Here is a 16,870-nt window from a genome sequence, read left to right as displayed (position 1 = left end):
TGACTTGGTCCTACATTGGTACAGTTCCCACGTATGCAAGGCATTCTTTTTGTCTACATTTATTCTTATCACTTCCAGATTTCAATGAAACAACAATTGCATTCTGTGCTTTCTGACTTCATTGTATGTGGTACATATAAAAACCACATGAACAACAGAAACTGAAGGGCCCGATTTCACATGACTGCAACGTGCACTGAAACTAAAGTGGGAATTAAGTGCACATTTTATTGAAACATTTTTATGTTAAGCAAGAGAAATAAACAAAAAGACGGCTTGCCATACGTAAGAGCAAGACACACATTTTCTGCCCAGAAAATGTAGTGCAAGCACAGGGCTTCAATGGCAAAGATGCTCTCGTTCTCTCTAATGGGTATTCATGTATGAGAGAAGTTGCTCTGGAAGCACTGTTCTGTGCCACTCACGGCCTGATAGTGCATAATCCATTCAACAGCAGACACAGATCATGTGCTTTGGATAAAGTGAAATATACATGTGGTCAGTATCAATTTGCTAGCTTTGTTAGACTTGGAACACTATTCACCCGTGTCTACATACCATTATTAAACATAGCGCAAGAAACACGGACCAGCAAGATGTCCTTCTGATGTCTACATATGGTGATGCCCTTTCACCACACTACTCACATGTCATAAATTAATGACTGCATCAATTACGAGATTAATACACGCAATCTTGTGTCATAACACCTTGCCCGATGCTTCCATTGTACCAGATTATAGCCATGTTTACGGCTGTGCATGACAGTATGGCTTGAGTTTAGTTGTATATATGTTGTTCAAAATTTTTGTCGCATCAAGGTTTGTATACTTACATGGCAATAATTAGTGGATGTTCAGGTTTTAATGCTGTGTGTACTATTACGCGGCCTGACTTTGCACTTCATGCATGCAAACGAGCTACTTGCCCGAAATAAATTTCATCACCACAGTATTAATACAAGAACGACTTGCTCAGAAGCTCTTTATTGATTTGGTATTGCACAGCTGCACTGAAAATAAATAAATACAAGTTTTCATGAATTAAAGTGGCAGATAGGCACAAACATAGTCGCCCTAGGCTACGTAATCAAGTCAGAAATTTCTGAGTTCAGTAAGCATGAGTTCACACAACTGTACAGCACAAGGTCATCATAATTCAAGTATGATATGCTACACATAATTTTGCAATGGTGCCATGATCTTTCCAGGTAAATTAGTAAACGTTTATGATGATGCAGCTGCTATTAATGATTCGCCACCAAGCACAACATGAGACTTGTAAAATTCTGCGATATTTTCATACAGGATTAAAATAACGTGAAGCACAAAGACAGACTATTGTCTCACAAAAAAGGGCGACATGTTGTAAGGGCTGACAATGTATAAGTTCAACTCCCTACACTAGTTATCACCAAATAAGAACGAAAATTATGCAACAAATATGATATAAAAGATGGTGACTTTTTACACTCTCCACGACATGGCACACTTGAATGAACGAGCTGTCATATATTCCTTTTCTACAATGGCTACCTTTTCTAGAAAGGCATCATCTAGCACCAACTTTGGCATTTTTATCAGCTATTCATCATGTTTCAATTTCTTATAATAATGAATGATAAAACAGAAAGGAGTCACTGGTTAGGAGCTTGGGCAACTGAAGAAGATAGAGTGAAATTCTGCACATTAATAGGCCACGAATATTGCATCCCGTGAAGAGTCATCTAGAAGATTTTTATGAATGTGATAATAAATTTGCTGAATTTTTTTACAACACTTCGGCATCACAGCCCTGAGCAAGCTCATGAAATAATTGTGATAAGAATGAGCCACTTAAATTAAGTCACATTCGCATTCATTGTGAAGAACTTACTGAGCAGTTTGTTCTTGTTCAATGAGCAAGCATTATCCAATTTGTTCTTCATGTTCCATAGCAACCATAACCACATTAAATGCATCTGCACCTCCTGAATACACTGTGATAACATTGCAAATTCTATGCACTGCCACAAGTTGAGTACTTAGGGAAGAAAACAGCATCTGTTATGTGTGCTCTCATGGCCAACTTCATCACTATCCCACTTCGACCAAGTAATGCTTGCAGAATTGAAGAAAAAGAAAGCAATTCATATGTAGGTAGCAGGAAATTACTGCACAGCGGAATGTAGTCAAGTGCAATGCAAGAGGTAAGTGGGCAAATGTGTAGTACATCAAAATACTAGACACTATTGAGACCTCTCAAGCAGTGGCATGGGACAGTCATTCGTCACACAATATTGATGGCATTCCACAAGTATAACAATTACGAATGAATGATTTTAACACCACAAAAACACACAGACACAGTGCTGATGTCTGTCCGTCTCCCTGGGTGTTGTCGTTTGTGCTGTTAAAATCTTTCATAAGTACGAACCACCTCACCCAAGCTATAATAATTACAATAAAGTAAAATGTGCCCAAGAAAGCCACCTGCTCTATTTTACTGGCTCAGTTTTACTGCTCATAGAGTGATAGAAGTAGCGCTTGATGTATGTCTAGCCATATAATGAAGACATGGTTTTTGTGCATGATTGATGTCACAATTTTGACACACAGCTTGTAAACTCTTGTGTTTCCAGGTTAGTTAAGAATAACAGATCGACAGAAGTTCAACCTTCGCAAGTGCACACATTTGACAAACGCAGCATGACCCAAAGCATTTAAATGGCCAACCCTTAGAAGACAAACTATTCTTCAGGCAGGCATCATGCATGACACTTTCTATGTAAAAAGCAAAAAAAAAAGATCTTTCAGAAAATTTCACTCCGTAAACGGGGATCTCTTCCTTAGAATTTGCCTATAGGAAACAGTCTGAAATAATATTTTGGTCACTCCAACACCCAGAAAAAAAAAGCTTTTAGAAGCTGCTAATATTTTCGTTTCTTTTTTTGTAAGGCACAAAATATTTTACTGCAGTAGACAAAGGTTATGACTAGGCAGAGGTGCTCTTTACCCTGCACTTAGTTATACAAAACTACTTCCAGAGTTTAAATAATATTTATTTTTATGCATAATCCTATTTCCCTAAAATTCACTTCAGCTTACCGTAAGGATGACCCCAAAGCATTCAAATGAATGCATAGTTTTTCACATGCAAGGATTGCTCATGAAGTTTCTTCTATTGTCATGAACATTGCTTGGAGTTTGTTCTTTCTATACATGTATGCCTGGCTGCCTGTTACAAGTTTTTGGTACCAATTGTACAAATTTCATGAATCCATCTCGTACAAACCACTATGCATGCCTAATCTTGAACTGAGCAATCGTATGTAGCACAAGGATATAGGCTGCGATACACTTTTACCATCACACTGAGTTCTTCTAGCGCAACTTCTTCCTTTTCTAGAATGCTTTAACATGGTCTGCACTCCCTTGAAATTGTGAAAGGATGCCACGCCTATGTGGCTGATGTGGAAAAACAGTGAAACTGGAAGTCTTTACTTAATCATTTATTTATTACAATACTGCTTGTCTGAGTTTTAGACGTTAGGCAGGAGTGGGGTACAAGCGAGCACAAATATTAATTAAATATACAAAAAACAAAAACGATGAAGTAAACACATACAAGGTATTTCAGCAATATACTTGAATACGAAGATTTCAACAGAAACCTTAATTAGCAAATATATACCGAGAGGTGTCAAAAATGAACATCAGTACAAATATTGAATCATACAAAAAAGTACAGTATACACATACAAAGAGATGCAGCAATCTAGTTCAATAAGAATATTTCAACAAAAAGCTTAGTAAATATAGTACACAGAGAGATGCGATAAAAGATTATCAGAGTTTGTATACATCAGAACTATGTGTTATGTATACGGATGCTGACCATGGATGGCTAGATAGAAAAAGCTGGTGAAGGGAAGATACCTGTATAACAAGTGTTAATAGCCAGGTTACATAACCTTTTGATCATCCCTTGTAACAGCTACTTGCTTTATTCATTCAAACAAATTCTAGCATTAGGTTATCATGTAGACAACACAGAAAGATGTACTGACTTTCATTCAAGCAAATGCATTTGGTTACGGATGCAGCACTTACGAGACGGGATTCACCAGTAGGTCGAACTTCCACAAACTGAACAAAACGATCTTGAGGAAGACCAGTGAAAAGTTTCCGTACGACATCCAGAATTTCCATATCAACCTTGATTTCGTTATGTCTAGTGTTTGCACATTAAGACGAAATAATTCGTAAAATGCGCCCAAAGATCCCATCAGCTTGTATGTAGCAATTTTTTCTTCGAGATTTGTCCAAGTGAGAAGTGCAGAATCTAAATGGTCCTATTGCAATTTTCTGGTACTCTATTTCGATTCCCCTTTGCTCTCCTTTTCCTATTAGCAAAATACATCCCTTTCTTGTAACATTTTGTCGAAGACTATAACCTTTCACTAAGCACTTGAAAGCAGCGTTGATGTCATGGCGAGTATTCTGAAGTGAATTCTCTTACCACAGTTTTGAGAGTGCTTGGACAATGCAGTACTTGTGGACGATTTGAAAGTTGGCATAGCGTGTTCCCTTATCAAATTTCGCCAAAGTCCCATTCATTGCTTCAAATGGAAATAGAGAATATCCCCACAGTGGACCCCAATTTTTCACACAGTAGACAAGGTGCACAAGTAGGTGTGAATTATAAGTCATGTATTCTGTCCCGTACAACTTTTCATGCTCTTGGAGAAATTTTATCATGCTCTTTTCAATTACAATGAGTTGTTCCATGGAAACCATTCGGCCAAAAAGGTAGTGCATCATACAGACAAATTGCATCCAATAACTGTATTCTTTCTGTGGAATGTAATCCTTGAGTACAATTGGTGGGTAAAAAAGAAGCCAGTTTCTCCATTCTGCTGCTTTCCAGTCGTCCAGGCTGATGACGCTGCCAAAGCTGGAGATGACGCCTCGAGAGAAATGGTTGAAATACCTTTCTCGAGAAAAGACGCGGCGACACTTGTATCGGCACATGCTTGGCGCTTCCAGCGATCCCTCTGGACAGATGCCAGTCACCAGTATGGGCCTCTTTACAAAATTGATCCAATTGAGAAGTGCAACTAAGAAAGTTTAGCTAAGGCAGCGGCAAAGTGCAGTAACGACCGGCTCCAAGTCTTTTTCACGGCGAAGACTCGTAAGGTGGACTGCCCACTAAGAGCAATTGTGACAGAAAGCGGATCTTGGCAAAAATTGGCCGCGTATCTGCGTGCTTCGCTGCAAATGTCGTCTAAAGACGATAGAAGAGGCGCTGCGTGAGATATGGACGCCATCTGTCAATACGTCGGGAAACATGAGTGCTGTGTTGCGGGCTGGTAGTCCCGGCGCAGCAGCAGGCGAAGACCGGCGGTGACCAACGCGACCGGCGGGGACGCCAGCCAGCCCGAACACGCGATTTGGCGCGAAGCGCTGAAGCAGAAGAAACGTCCACACTCAACGAGTACTCTCCACACACTCTTTTATGTACACGTCGCCTGGGTAAAGCAGGAATGCCAGAGCGGCGCCCCATGGCATTCGTACAGTGCAATACAGAACCGAAACCGAAACACAACAATGAGCTCGTGCAGAGGGCACGGAGGAAGGCAAGTTTCAGCGCAGTCGCATTTTCAGCGCAGCTTAAGAAACTAGGACCTTTAGAATTACGTATGAATGCATTTTCTATTAAAGGAACACACCACCTAATACTTACCTAGTGATGTTGCACCTCAGATATGCGTAATATTTACTTTCTGATCGACAGCGTTCACAAGTGTGAACAGCCGCACCAGTTCAAGCTGGGTGGGCGGTAAGCGAGTGGTTCAACTTTGGCCGGGTGGCTAAATCGAGTGACGTGCCGACAAACAGAAAGACAGACCAAAATTTCTCGGTTTAAGTATCCCAAGAAAGACTATCGTCTTTAAAAACTGTAAGCACCTTCCTTCAGCGTCATCTGAACTCCTTGAAGCCAGCGTTCGCCCTCCGAAATTCCGCGGACTTGGTTGTCGTGCTAAGGGAAGGCCTAACTGGAGTGAACAGTGCGTTTTCCTTGGACACAGAGCACCTTTATTACTCAATTCCGCACGACGAATTGTACATAGCGGTGCGCGAAGTGATCGAACTCAGTGGAGTTGTTCGCTTTTAGAACCAAGTAGGCATGACCGTTGGCGCATTGTTTGAGGTGCTGTCCTGTTACTTGGAATCCACCCTGGTCGAGTTTAAGGGCAGTGTGTTTTTACGAAAGAGAGGGATATGTATTAGGGCTAGTGTTGCGCCGATTTTATGCAGCCAAAGTTGGCCAAAGTTGACAACCTCATTAGCGCTTCTTTGGACAATGAACATGTGATCCGTGTGTTTAGGTATGCGGACGACTTTCTGGTTTTTATAAGGCTTTTGCCCGGAGAAAAAGTCGGCAGTGTTGCAGAGGGTACTTTATTTGTTATTAGGGATTGTGCTCGAGGTTTATGTTTTACCCGCGAACTACCACTCGGCAAAGCCATAAGGTTTCTTGACTTACAACTAATGTTTCATGACAATGACCAATTTGGCTAAATTTTTTCGCCCCGAACAAAGAAAGCACTAATGCCATACAATCCAACCAGTCGAAGTTGGTCAAGAGGAGCGTAGCGCTCGGTCGCCTCCTGGACGCGGTGCAAAAGAGCTGCTCCCACCGCATGGCCAGTAGTGTGAAAGGTCGAGAGGTTGATGGCTGCGGGTTTCCCTTTCTCGGTCATTAGGTCTGTGGCGGAAGTTGGGTTGAAAAAAGTGAAGGGGCTTTTAAAGTTAGGAAGCCTTCAGAGAATATGAAGGATTTCGAAGTGATACCTTACATACATAAGGTTTCTCACAACACAAAGAAAGTGACTGAAAAGCAAGGTGTCAGCGTGGTTTTTTCCGCACCATGCAAATTGCGGGCTTATGTGCGACGATAAGTATCTACGGGAAAAGGAAAGAGGCCTTTCAAGCACATGAAACCCTTTGTTGAGTGCAATACTGATGTTATTTACTGCGTTCCACTGGCATGTGGCAAAGTTTATATTGGGCAAACGGGAAGGTGTATAAATAAGCGTTTGCAGGAACATATTAGATCCTTGAGCGGGGTCTTGAAAAGCAATTTGGCTGTTCATTGCCGCAGTTGCATGAAATGCAAATCAAGTGAGCCGATGTTTATCGCACGGCCATTTTGGGTAGGGGAAAGGCAATATATTCGCGGGGATTTTAGAAGCATTTCATATTGCGAATCATAAAGATAATTGTGTCAGCAGTATGTCCTTGTCTCTGACGTCGAAAGAGCGTGCTTACTTAGCGGAAAAATAAGTTTGAAGTGTCACGTGTCGTGGGAAGGGACGGCCATGCGCATGCGTGAGACGCCTAGTGCGGCAATGCAATTTTCCTATAAAGCACAGTTGAAAGTCCAGCGTTCGTCCATATGTAACGCCTTTTTCTTGTCTACGTGTTTCTGTTTTCGCTGGTACCCCGTTTTCAAGTTCATACAATAGCTCTTCCTAAAGTCCTAAACGTTACAGTCCGCCAATTATATGCACGCGAGTTCTCGGCGCGTCCGCACGGTCGGACGTCACTCACAATACCGTGGAAGGTGAAACGACGCAATTTGTCAGGAAAGGTGCACGAGCACGTTGTGCGACAGCGCACGAGCATACTAGAAAATGCTCGTTCTGGAATGCGCAGGCTCACGCTGCACTCGAAGTAGCACCAAAGCCGCATCCTCAGCAAATGGTTGTGACGGACCCGCTCTGACCTGGCACCATGACCACGATCTCAGCAAGTGGTTGTGCCGGACCCGAATCTGAAACAGGATCAGCTGCTCGCCCTGGCCCGCACGCTCGTCTACCACTGGAACAGCCCCACAGGGCCGCTCCGGAGCACTCAATCGGTCCGTTAGGTCCTTCAGGCCAAATGCTCAGGCCCCTCAGTTCGAACGTACTGCTCTCTTGCAAGCTGGCCGCGTTCTTCCTCAGCCCGTCGACGTTCCGAAGCTCACGCGCTTCACGTTCGTCTCCCTTTCTCGTGCACTCCGTCTTCTTCGGTTCTGTTTTCTTTTTCGGTTGTGGGTAACACTCTCCTACTACAATCTTGTATCTTAAAATAAACGATAGATTCTTCAATGTATCGGAAATACATATACTGATACATGTGTTGCGAGACGTATCGCGATACAGATACAAGATACCCAAAGAGTATCTAAGATAGTATCGATTACATATGCTTCTTCGATACTGCCCAGCACTGTTAGAAGTTGCCGCTATTCGATGCTTCGAAGTTGGCGAAATCAAACGTTGACGATCACAAAACCTTACTTGTGTGGACAGTTAAAGTTATCCTATTAACTTGACACAATAAAGTGACACCTCTGGCGTATACGCTTGGACCTTACGGTTACGAGACACTTGTATCGCTGTGCGGCGTCAGCTAGTTGCTGGCGTTAGTTTGTACTCCATCTGCCAAGCACAGAGTTCCAGACCCCGTTCACGCCACGTCGGCGTGAGAGTTGCATGGATTGGGAACTCCACCTGGACAGCAGAGAGTTCGCAGTCTGTTCTACTCTGCCTTCAAGGAAAGAGAGAGTCCCGCGGCTAACTCTATACTACTCCTCCGCGCAGTTAAGGAAATCCGGCGAGAGTAATAGGGTTTCTTTGGTCTTGCAGTACTGCCTCTACATCTGTGAGTGTAGCTCAGCAAGACATGTGTCTGGGCATGTGGGTTCATGCTCGATGCGAAACAAACGAGCTGTAAGAAACAGGGACATAAACAAGAGGTACAGATGAGCGCCCGTCCTTTGTGCCTCTTGTTTATGTCCCCGTCTCTTAGCGCTCGTTTCTTTCTTATATCTAGCTGAGCCCGTATATGCTAGTATGTGCGTTTGTGACTGTGCGTACTAAGTTGTGTGCATATGGTGTATATGTGATCATTGTGTATACCATAGTCATCACCCGACACCTGGAGTAGCACGCCAGACGACAAACCAGGCTAACCTCTCCGGGCATTTCATTAAAGAATATTATCTCTCTCTCTCTCTATGCTAGTCATGTAACCAGAATTAGTCAAAGTTAACTTTTCCTCAATTCAAACAGTGTGTAACAACGCTCAATTCATATTCGGCCACCCTTAGGGGCTATTGTTGCATCTAGTGAAAATAAGTTTTCCTGCAAAGCTAATATAATTATTCAAATCCGCAGTTTTGAAAGATTGGCAATAGAAACACAATGGAATGGTATACGAATTAAGACCTTTCGGGACGATGTGCTTCCGCTTCGTGCTCCCGAACTGCGGGATCTCGTCGACAAGCTTCCGAGGTTGAAATTGCAGCATGTCTCACACATTCCTGCACGTTGTTTCTGCTTGCAAATACGCATGGGAGCGCGCATTTGCTTCAGCGCGACTAGTGTTTCGCTTGGCCGGCGTTGCGACAACACGCCAGGCGCGTGGAACGAAAAAATTCGGCAGATCCCACGTACCGTGGGTGTCGATGTTATGCGAAGCATGTGGCGGGTAGGTGACTGTGGCGTAACTTTTTTTACTGCGTGGCACCTTGCAAAATGACGCTAAAGATTTGTATATATTATACGCGCACACATATATACGTTGAAGAGCCGCATATGTGTTATATAACCAGTTGTTTACGGTTGGGTAACGCAGCCAATGGCAACGTGGGTATTAAAAAACCAGAAGCGGCAAGCTGATATGTAGTGCTTATACGTGTCCCGAAAACGCACTCACGTTTCACGAACCCGTGTGCATGTGTGCAAGAAGTTCTTGACAGTCCTTGAACAAGGGCATCATCACCATGATCAGTGAGCACCAACAGCTGGTCATGACTTGTTATAGGATCCGGTCGTGATCGTGGTGACGAGGGGTCCATGTGTAGTGAAGTATGTGGTATAGTAGAGCTGTTGGAATTCGTGGATGCCTCGGTCATTTCGTCGACAAATTATCTGTCGACAGAGCCAGCGACACGTCTGAACCTGAAGCCACCCTTCGTGTTGGTGAGGTATAGGCCGTCGAGGCTGGTAGGCCTGGATAGTGCTACGTAGACCAACTTCAGTGGATGGTGTTTGTCGTATTCGTAGACTACCTGGGCGTATGTGGCCTACGTAGCCTAGTCTACAAAGTGGCTGTCAATTAATCTGGCATCATCCTCGGTCAGCATGAGGCCATCGCCCAGCATCGTAAGAAATGAAGAGGACACTGCGTCGTTCTGGTGGACGAAGTGCACTTTACGGTGCTGTGATGTGGATATCATATGTAACATTCGTTAATGTATTCCTCCGGGGTCGAGCAATGCTCCACTATAGCTTCCTGAATTATAGGAATACAAATGTAATGTTTATTAGACTGCTATAAAAGAGGAGCCAACACTGCAACCACAGACGTTCATCTGATATGACGCCTGTATCGTAGGAGTACACATCGTAGGAGTATCATGTAGTGTTTATAGCTGTCTTGTAAAATTAGATAGCCAGCACCACAACCACAATTGACGTTACACCGATAGTACGCCTGCGTAGGCTGTTTTTCCAAGCCAGTTTATAGACCTGGCGTGGGTCAGCGGTAGAATACCTGATTGCCACGCAGAATGCTTGGGTTCGATTCCTGCTGGGATCCTAATTTTTATTATTTCCATTCGCTGAGTCAACGCTGCCGATGTTGGTTTTCCTTAACGCTCTAGCATTTAAGTTACCAACGTCTGTTCTCGCCGTTCCTGGGTATCTAGATATGAACTGTCAATCACCTGTGGCGCATACCCGTACACCGCGGCCCGTGGTAAACGGGTATGTGCCACACGTGTCTAGTGGAAAGGGTTTGATGACGTACGCGACAGGATTTTAACGTTATTCATATCATGACCCGGCCGTCATATTTGTCAAATCCTCTTACCCTCTCATGCAAATTTTGGTCTACACCAACTTAAGGAGGCGATCACTCATAGCACCCAGACGTAGGCGGCTACATAGATAGATAGATAGATAGATAGATAGATAGATAGATAGAAACGCTCAAAGTGCCAGAGGTTCGCTAAGAAATGCTTCGCATTTAACAGCAATGTACACTAGAATTGACAAAAAGAACAAAGAAAGAATGTGGCAGATCCCACGTACTGTAGGAATCGACGTTACGCGAAGCATGCGCGAGATGGTGACTGTGGCGTAATTTTTCACATGACGCTAGAGAAATATGGAAGTGGTATACGCACACTGAAATGTTGAAGAGTCGCATATCTATTATATAAGCAGTTGTTTACAGTTGCGTGTCAATGGCAAGAGATACATGGGTGTTACCAACACCAGACTCGGTAAGCTGATATGCAGTGCTTGTATTTATCAATACTGGATAGAGCGAATCCGAACAGGACAAAGAAGGAACACAGACCTACAGGACAGGCGAAAGTCATAACTAAGCTTCGTTCACGAAAGTTTCCCTAGATATATACACAGCCGAATGGCACGCGCAGGCGCACTGCACGTACGTTTCAGTCACAGTTACCGTTGTAATGCTTACACTTGTCCGTTATGACGGAAAACGCACGCACGTTTCATGAACCCGTGTGTATGTGTAGAAGGGGTTCTTGAGAGTTCTCGAAGAAGGTCATCATCACCGTGATCAGTGAGCACCAGCAGCTGGACCGGACCTGTTAACCGGATCCGTTCGTGATCGCGGTTACGAGGGGTCTAAGTGAAGTGAAGTGCGAGGTATAGTACAGCTGGTGTAAATCCTGGATGCCTCTTACGATGAAATGATCTATGATGCCTCTTGTCGTGGACGTGGCAGCGAGGTCTTTTGATGCCCTCGCCACATCCAATCCGCCTTTCACACAATATAAGCACCAGACATTTTTGGGTCTTGATAAATCAATGTTCAAGACACCGGTAATGATGAGAGGCCTGGCTCTCTCAGCAGATTTATTGTAGGAAGCATTGACGCCAGTTTTTGCGTAATCCACGTGGTCCACGTATCGGACCATGTGGACGAGTGGATGGTACTTGAGCATCTTCCAGGGGTGTTTTGTCCTCAGTTTCCTAACTTTCTTTGCGTTCGACGCGGTGGTGTAGCGGTTAAGGTGCTCGGCTGCTGACCCGAAGGTCGCGGGCTCGATCCCGGCCGCTGCGGTCGCATTTGGATAGAGGCAAAATGCTAGATGCCCACGTTCTGTGCGATCTCGGTATACGTTAAATACCCAATGGTCAAAATTTCCGGAGCCATTCGCTACGGCGTCTCTCATATCATATCGTGGTTTTCGGACATAAAACCCCAACAACTATAATCACTTTCCTTGCGTGTCAATGTGTGTGTTCGCGGTTACCCTGTTGGTTGAGACTAGGTATACCTGTGGCACATACCCGCATAACATTAACTCTGGTTTACGGGTATGTGCCGCACGTGACTGAGAGAAAGGGTTTCATGACGTACGCGACAGGTATTTTGCGTTATTCATGTCATGGCCAGTGAATCGTGTTCGTCATACACTGATCCCCTGCTAGGCCAATTTTGGTATATTACAAGTTATGGAGACGACCAGGAGAGCGCCCAGACGTAGGCGGCTAGATAGATAGATAGATAGATAGATAGATAGATAGATAGATAGATAGATAGATAGATAGATAGATAGATAGATAGATAGATAGATAGATAGATAGATAGATAGAAACGGCCAAAGTGCTTGAGGTTCGCTAAGAAATGCTTCGCATTTAAAACACTATTTGCGAAGAAAACACAGGTGCTTATCATGAATTCATACGACTGTTCATAGGCATTGCTTCAAGCTACGTTACATGCGGCTCGGCTTTACATCGAGCGCCGTAACGTAAAAAATCGGACCATCTCCCGCTAAAGGGGACCATGAGGCGATGCGAAGCAGTGTTTGGGCATGTAGAGCCCGCGTTTCAGAAGGGAGTGGTGAGGGGGGAAAGGGGAGACGGGAAGTGGAGAGAGGGAGGGGAGAGGGGTAGGGGGAAAGGGAGGGGAAAATTAGAGGGGGAAAGGGAGGGGGAAAGGGGAGGGGAAAGGGAAGTGGTGAGGGGAGACGGGAGGGGAGAGGGGATGTGGAGAGTGTTTGCGCATGCGCGGTAAGGGTGGTCACGCCGCACACCACCACCGGATTGAACTCCGCTATAAGATGCTTCACATCTAATACATGATCAACGCGCTGATACGCTGGAGAAACGTCGACGGTGCCGCATCGGCTAAAAGACTATTGTCGGCGATTGCTGTGCGCTCTCTCAATGTGTAAACAATTTTCTGCGTCGCTGACGCAGCTCAGAGACGCCCACATAACATTTGGCTGAGATTGAAGGCCAGACTTACGGAATCAGATGTTTTATAGGTTTGTACCTGGAGTGGTATAGCTATCACTCTAAAAGACATTCCATTGACTGACTCTAGGTTTCGATACCGTTTCGCAGTGCCTCCTTGGGCGATGGAACCTCGTCTGGGTTTCCTGGATGCTAAGACGGCACTGCAGTTGCTACGGCCCGCCAGTCACCGCCAGGTCCGAGGCATCATCGAGGAGTGCTGCCACAAGCCCTGCGCCGTCGCTGAGCTGCTGTCCTATTGCGGACGCGTCCGGCCTGCTAGCACAGACGAGTGAAGCGAAGGGTGCGCTCACGAAACTACGCCCGGAAAGAGGCGCGCGAAAATAAGCAACACGAACGCCGCTTTCTGCTGCGGCGTCGCAAGTGCTCTGCTTCAATTTGAAAGCAATTGTCGTTTCATAGCAATGTACTCCAATAAAATTATTGTCAATTTACTATGATTTGTTTATACTATGTCATTGGCCGTGGCGGTCTCGTTTCGAGCTAACGACGAATGTGCAAGTTATACAGAGCAAAATTAGCCAAGCATACAAGACTAGAGATAGGTTATAGCCATGCACTGTGAAACAAGGCCAGCACTCGTAGAAGAAGCTTGTTCAGTCTATGAGTCTTCTATGAGTCTTGTTCCACGGCTCCTACATAAAAAGCAGGTCCGGCCTGCTGCGTGGCGCCGAAACGGCGTCTGGGGCCTAGTTCTCCTTGTGCCCGCTCTGGCACCACCGCTCCGGTACAGCTGTTCACGGAGAAGCGTTTCCACAGTCGCGTTTGTACGCCCGACACTTTCTCCAATCAGGCCGTTGCACGTTACAGGTTGAATATTGAAGTCGTTATTAGAAGTGCCGATTACCCCACATATATGAACAGCTTGCCCCAGGAGGACCAATGTTTTGTAGAGTGGGCCTCAATACTCTTCATGAATGCTGCCCGTTTGACTCATCTGAAATGAAAAGTGTCACTGAATCACTGATCCCGTTAATGTGCAGGCAGTCGCCGGGCAGATTCCAAGGGCTCACGTATCGGCCCACCGAAACGCACCACGTTAAACAAGCACAATTTAAATGTAGTGTAGTGAGGAAGAGCAATTACGGCGTCGTGGCGGGAGAGAAAATCTCATCCCAGGATGACGTCGCGGGAGCATGCAGCAATTATGATGAACTCGACGTCGTACAGAACGTCCTGAATGACGAGGCGAGCAGTGCATACTGCTGTAGGCCTAATAATCTGGGAGCTGGTGGTACGGTGGCACATCCCAGAAAGTGGCTTCTTCAGTTTTCGGAGTAAGCGGCTAAGTTTTATACGGCCGCTCCAGTGTCGATGAGGGCAGATGCGCGAACACCGTCCACAAACACGTCTATGACATTCGATGGACTTCGCTGAGGGCTTTTACAGTTTGATAGCGTCGCAGCCCTTGCCTCGTGGACTGCGACGACTTGTTTTCCTGCTCTCGTGCGACAGAACCTGGCCGCATTGGTGACAGTGAGCGACGTCGTGGAGACGGAGAGCGGCGAGTGCACCAACGAACGTCGGTTGTGGTCCAAAGACCGAGTTAGAGCCAAGAGTTGACAACACAAACAAAATGTATTCTCTAAGGCAGTATAAGCATCACACAAGCTTGCACACTCGGCAGGTATCAATTACAACTCACAACATCACTTAGAGGGCATTTAAAACAACGGGTCAAGCTTACCGTGCTACAAATGCACTCTCATCCATTCGAAACTATCCAAGAACACTTAAAGGCGTTGAATATTCACCAAACGTGCGCAGCCCACAACTCTTCGAACGTTTCTCGAATATTTCAATTTCAGGAAACATTCAAACAAACTCCAGCTCTGATCACCGTCATTCGGCGACACTCAAGTTCAAGTTTATTTCAGATGTTAGTACAGAAGCAGAACATCGTACACGATAAATATACAGAAGGAGGTCCGAAAGCGCTAGGCTGCAGGGGGACCTCCTGCAGGGGGACACTCCTCAAAACAGTGCTCCCACTTAATAGAACTTTTTGTTGGGCTAGTTGGTACATGCTTACTGAAAAACCAAAAAGACGCGTACCATCAAGGAAAAAAGTAAGACAGGACAGAAAGGGCGTCACTCGCAACTAACTTTATTCCCAGAACATCAGCATCATATATAACCACAGCGACCCTGCGCGCGCACATCGCCTCACAAGCTCGTCAAAAACCCGCGATAACAAGATTAACTAATCGAAAAATGAATCGATGAAACTAAATTCAGCCACACGCAGAGCAACAGATGTGTCACTAACACAGCATTCTTTCTTCTTTCTAATATAGTATGCTTCCATAATTTCACGCGCTAAGACATCGTTACTCTTTCCAAGAACGGAAACACTGGCAAACCCAGGCTCACACTTGCAGGAACCACAATGCACAGGCAAATGTGCTGAAAGTTTATTTTTCACCGAAAGTTCGTGCTCCCTCATCCTGTCGTTTATGCACCGGCCTGTTTGGCCGATATATACCCTACCGCAACTAAGCGGGATCTCGTACACCACGCCAACCGAGCAGGCGACAAAGGGCCTTGCGTGCCTCTTCCCACACGGGGAGGGCCTCGGTGCAGAAGAAATGCGTGGGCACAGGCTAGCCAACTTTTTGGTTTTTCAGTAAGTGCTCCCACGGCGTCATCACTCGATACGCGATTTTTCCATATTGACTGACCGCACTACACGACTCACTCGATCAACATAACTCTTCGCGGACTTCACCACCTGTCCTACCTCTCGTCGTCTCTCGCTTAGATCCTTCCCGGTTTCGCGAACATTCCAAGTGATTGTTCGGCACGTAGCGCAGCGACAGCAAGGGGAAAGGGATTCGTCGCTGGTTCGTCTGCGGAAACGGTCGGTTCCACTTTGATTTCTTGAATTCTCCCGATCTACGCGGACGTTAGGCTGTCGTGACGGCGTCTTCGGTGGAGAGTGTAAGGGCACGCCTTGGGCGCCGTTTGGTGCTTGCTTTTTTTTTCGTTGCGCGCGCCCGTTGGGGGGAACGGTCGGCGCAGTGACTTGATGCTCTCGTCAGGATGCGGCTGCGCGCGCCTGTTTTAGCGCTCGTTCGTGACAAAACGAAGTGCTCGATTACGAATATTACGCGTCCAGACATTGTAGATCGCATGAGAATACGTGGTACTTCACAGTAGCGTCTTTTCACGCGTTCGAGTTGCACAGCGGCACACAACAGCTTCGCGGCATCACACCGCTAGAAAAGCGTCTCCCACACACGCGCGCACCAAAAAACCGTGCTCAAACACAGGAAACATAAGGCAAGCTGCCCACACACACGGTCACACACAAGCAAAGTACGAGAAAGCACACGAAAAAAAAACACGGACACGCATAAATCCTGAGGCTATCACATTGTAACACAAACCGGCGTCTTCTTTATGTACTGGAGTGGTCGCGCCCTCCCCCAAAAAGCGGTCGCAACTATCAACTCAGCCGACCCACGCTCGCCCATTGACGGCGACGCGACGCAACAGGCCGCACCTGTCTTTTTATGTAGCGGCCGTGGT

General features: G+C 45.6%; 1 protein-coding gene across 1 annotated transcript in view; it reads left to right on the top strand.

Annotated features, from left to right (window-relative positions):
- Positions 1 to 13,743, top strand: part of LOC119402425 (insulin) — a 237,436-nt gene extending 223,693 nt beyond the window's left edge. The window contains exon 3 of the mRNA XM_037669569.2: positions 13,430 to 13,743. Within this exon, the coding sequence (XP_037525497.1) occupies positions 13,430 to 13,614 (185 nt within the window). The 3' untranslated portion in view covers positions 13,615 to 13,743. The remainder of the gene's footprint in view (positions 1 to 13,429) is intronic.
- Positions 13,744 to 16,870: the final 3,127 nt, after the last annotated feature.

Source organism: Rhipicephalus sanguineus, chromosome 8, assembly GCF_013339695.2.
Source record: "Rhipicephalus sanguineus isolate Rsan-2018 chromosome 8, BIME_Rsan_1.4, whole genome shotgun sequence".
NCBI lineage: Eukaryota > Metazoa > Arthropoda > Arachnida > Ixodida > Ixodidae > Rhipicephalus > Rhipicephalus sanguineus.
This window is presented reverse-complemented; position numbering and strand designations above follow the sequence as displayed.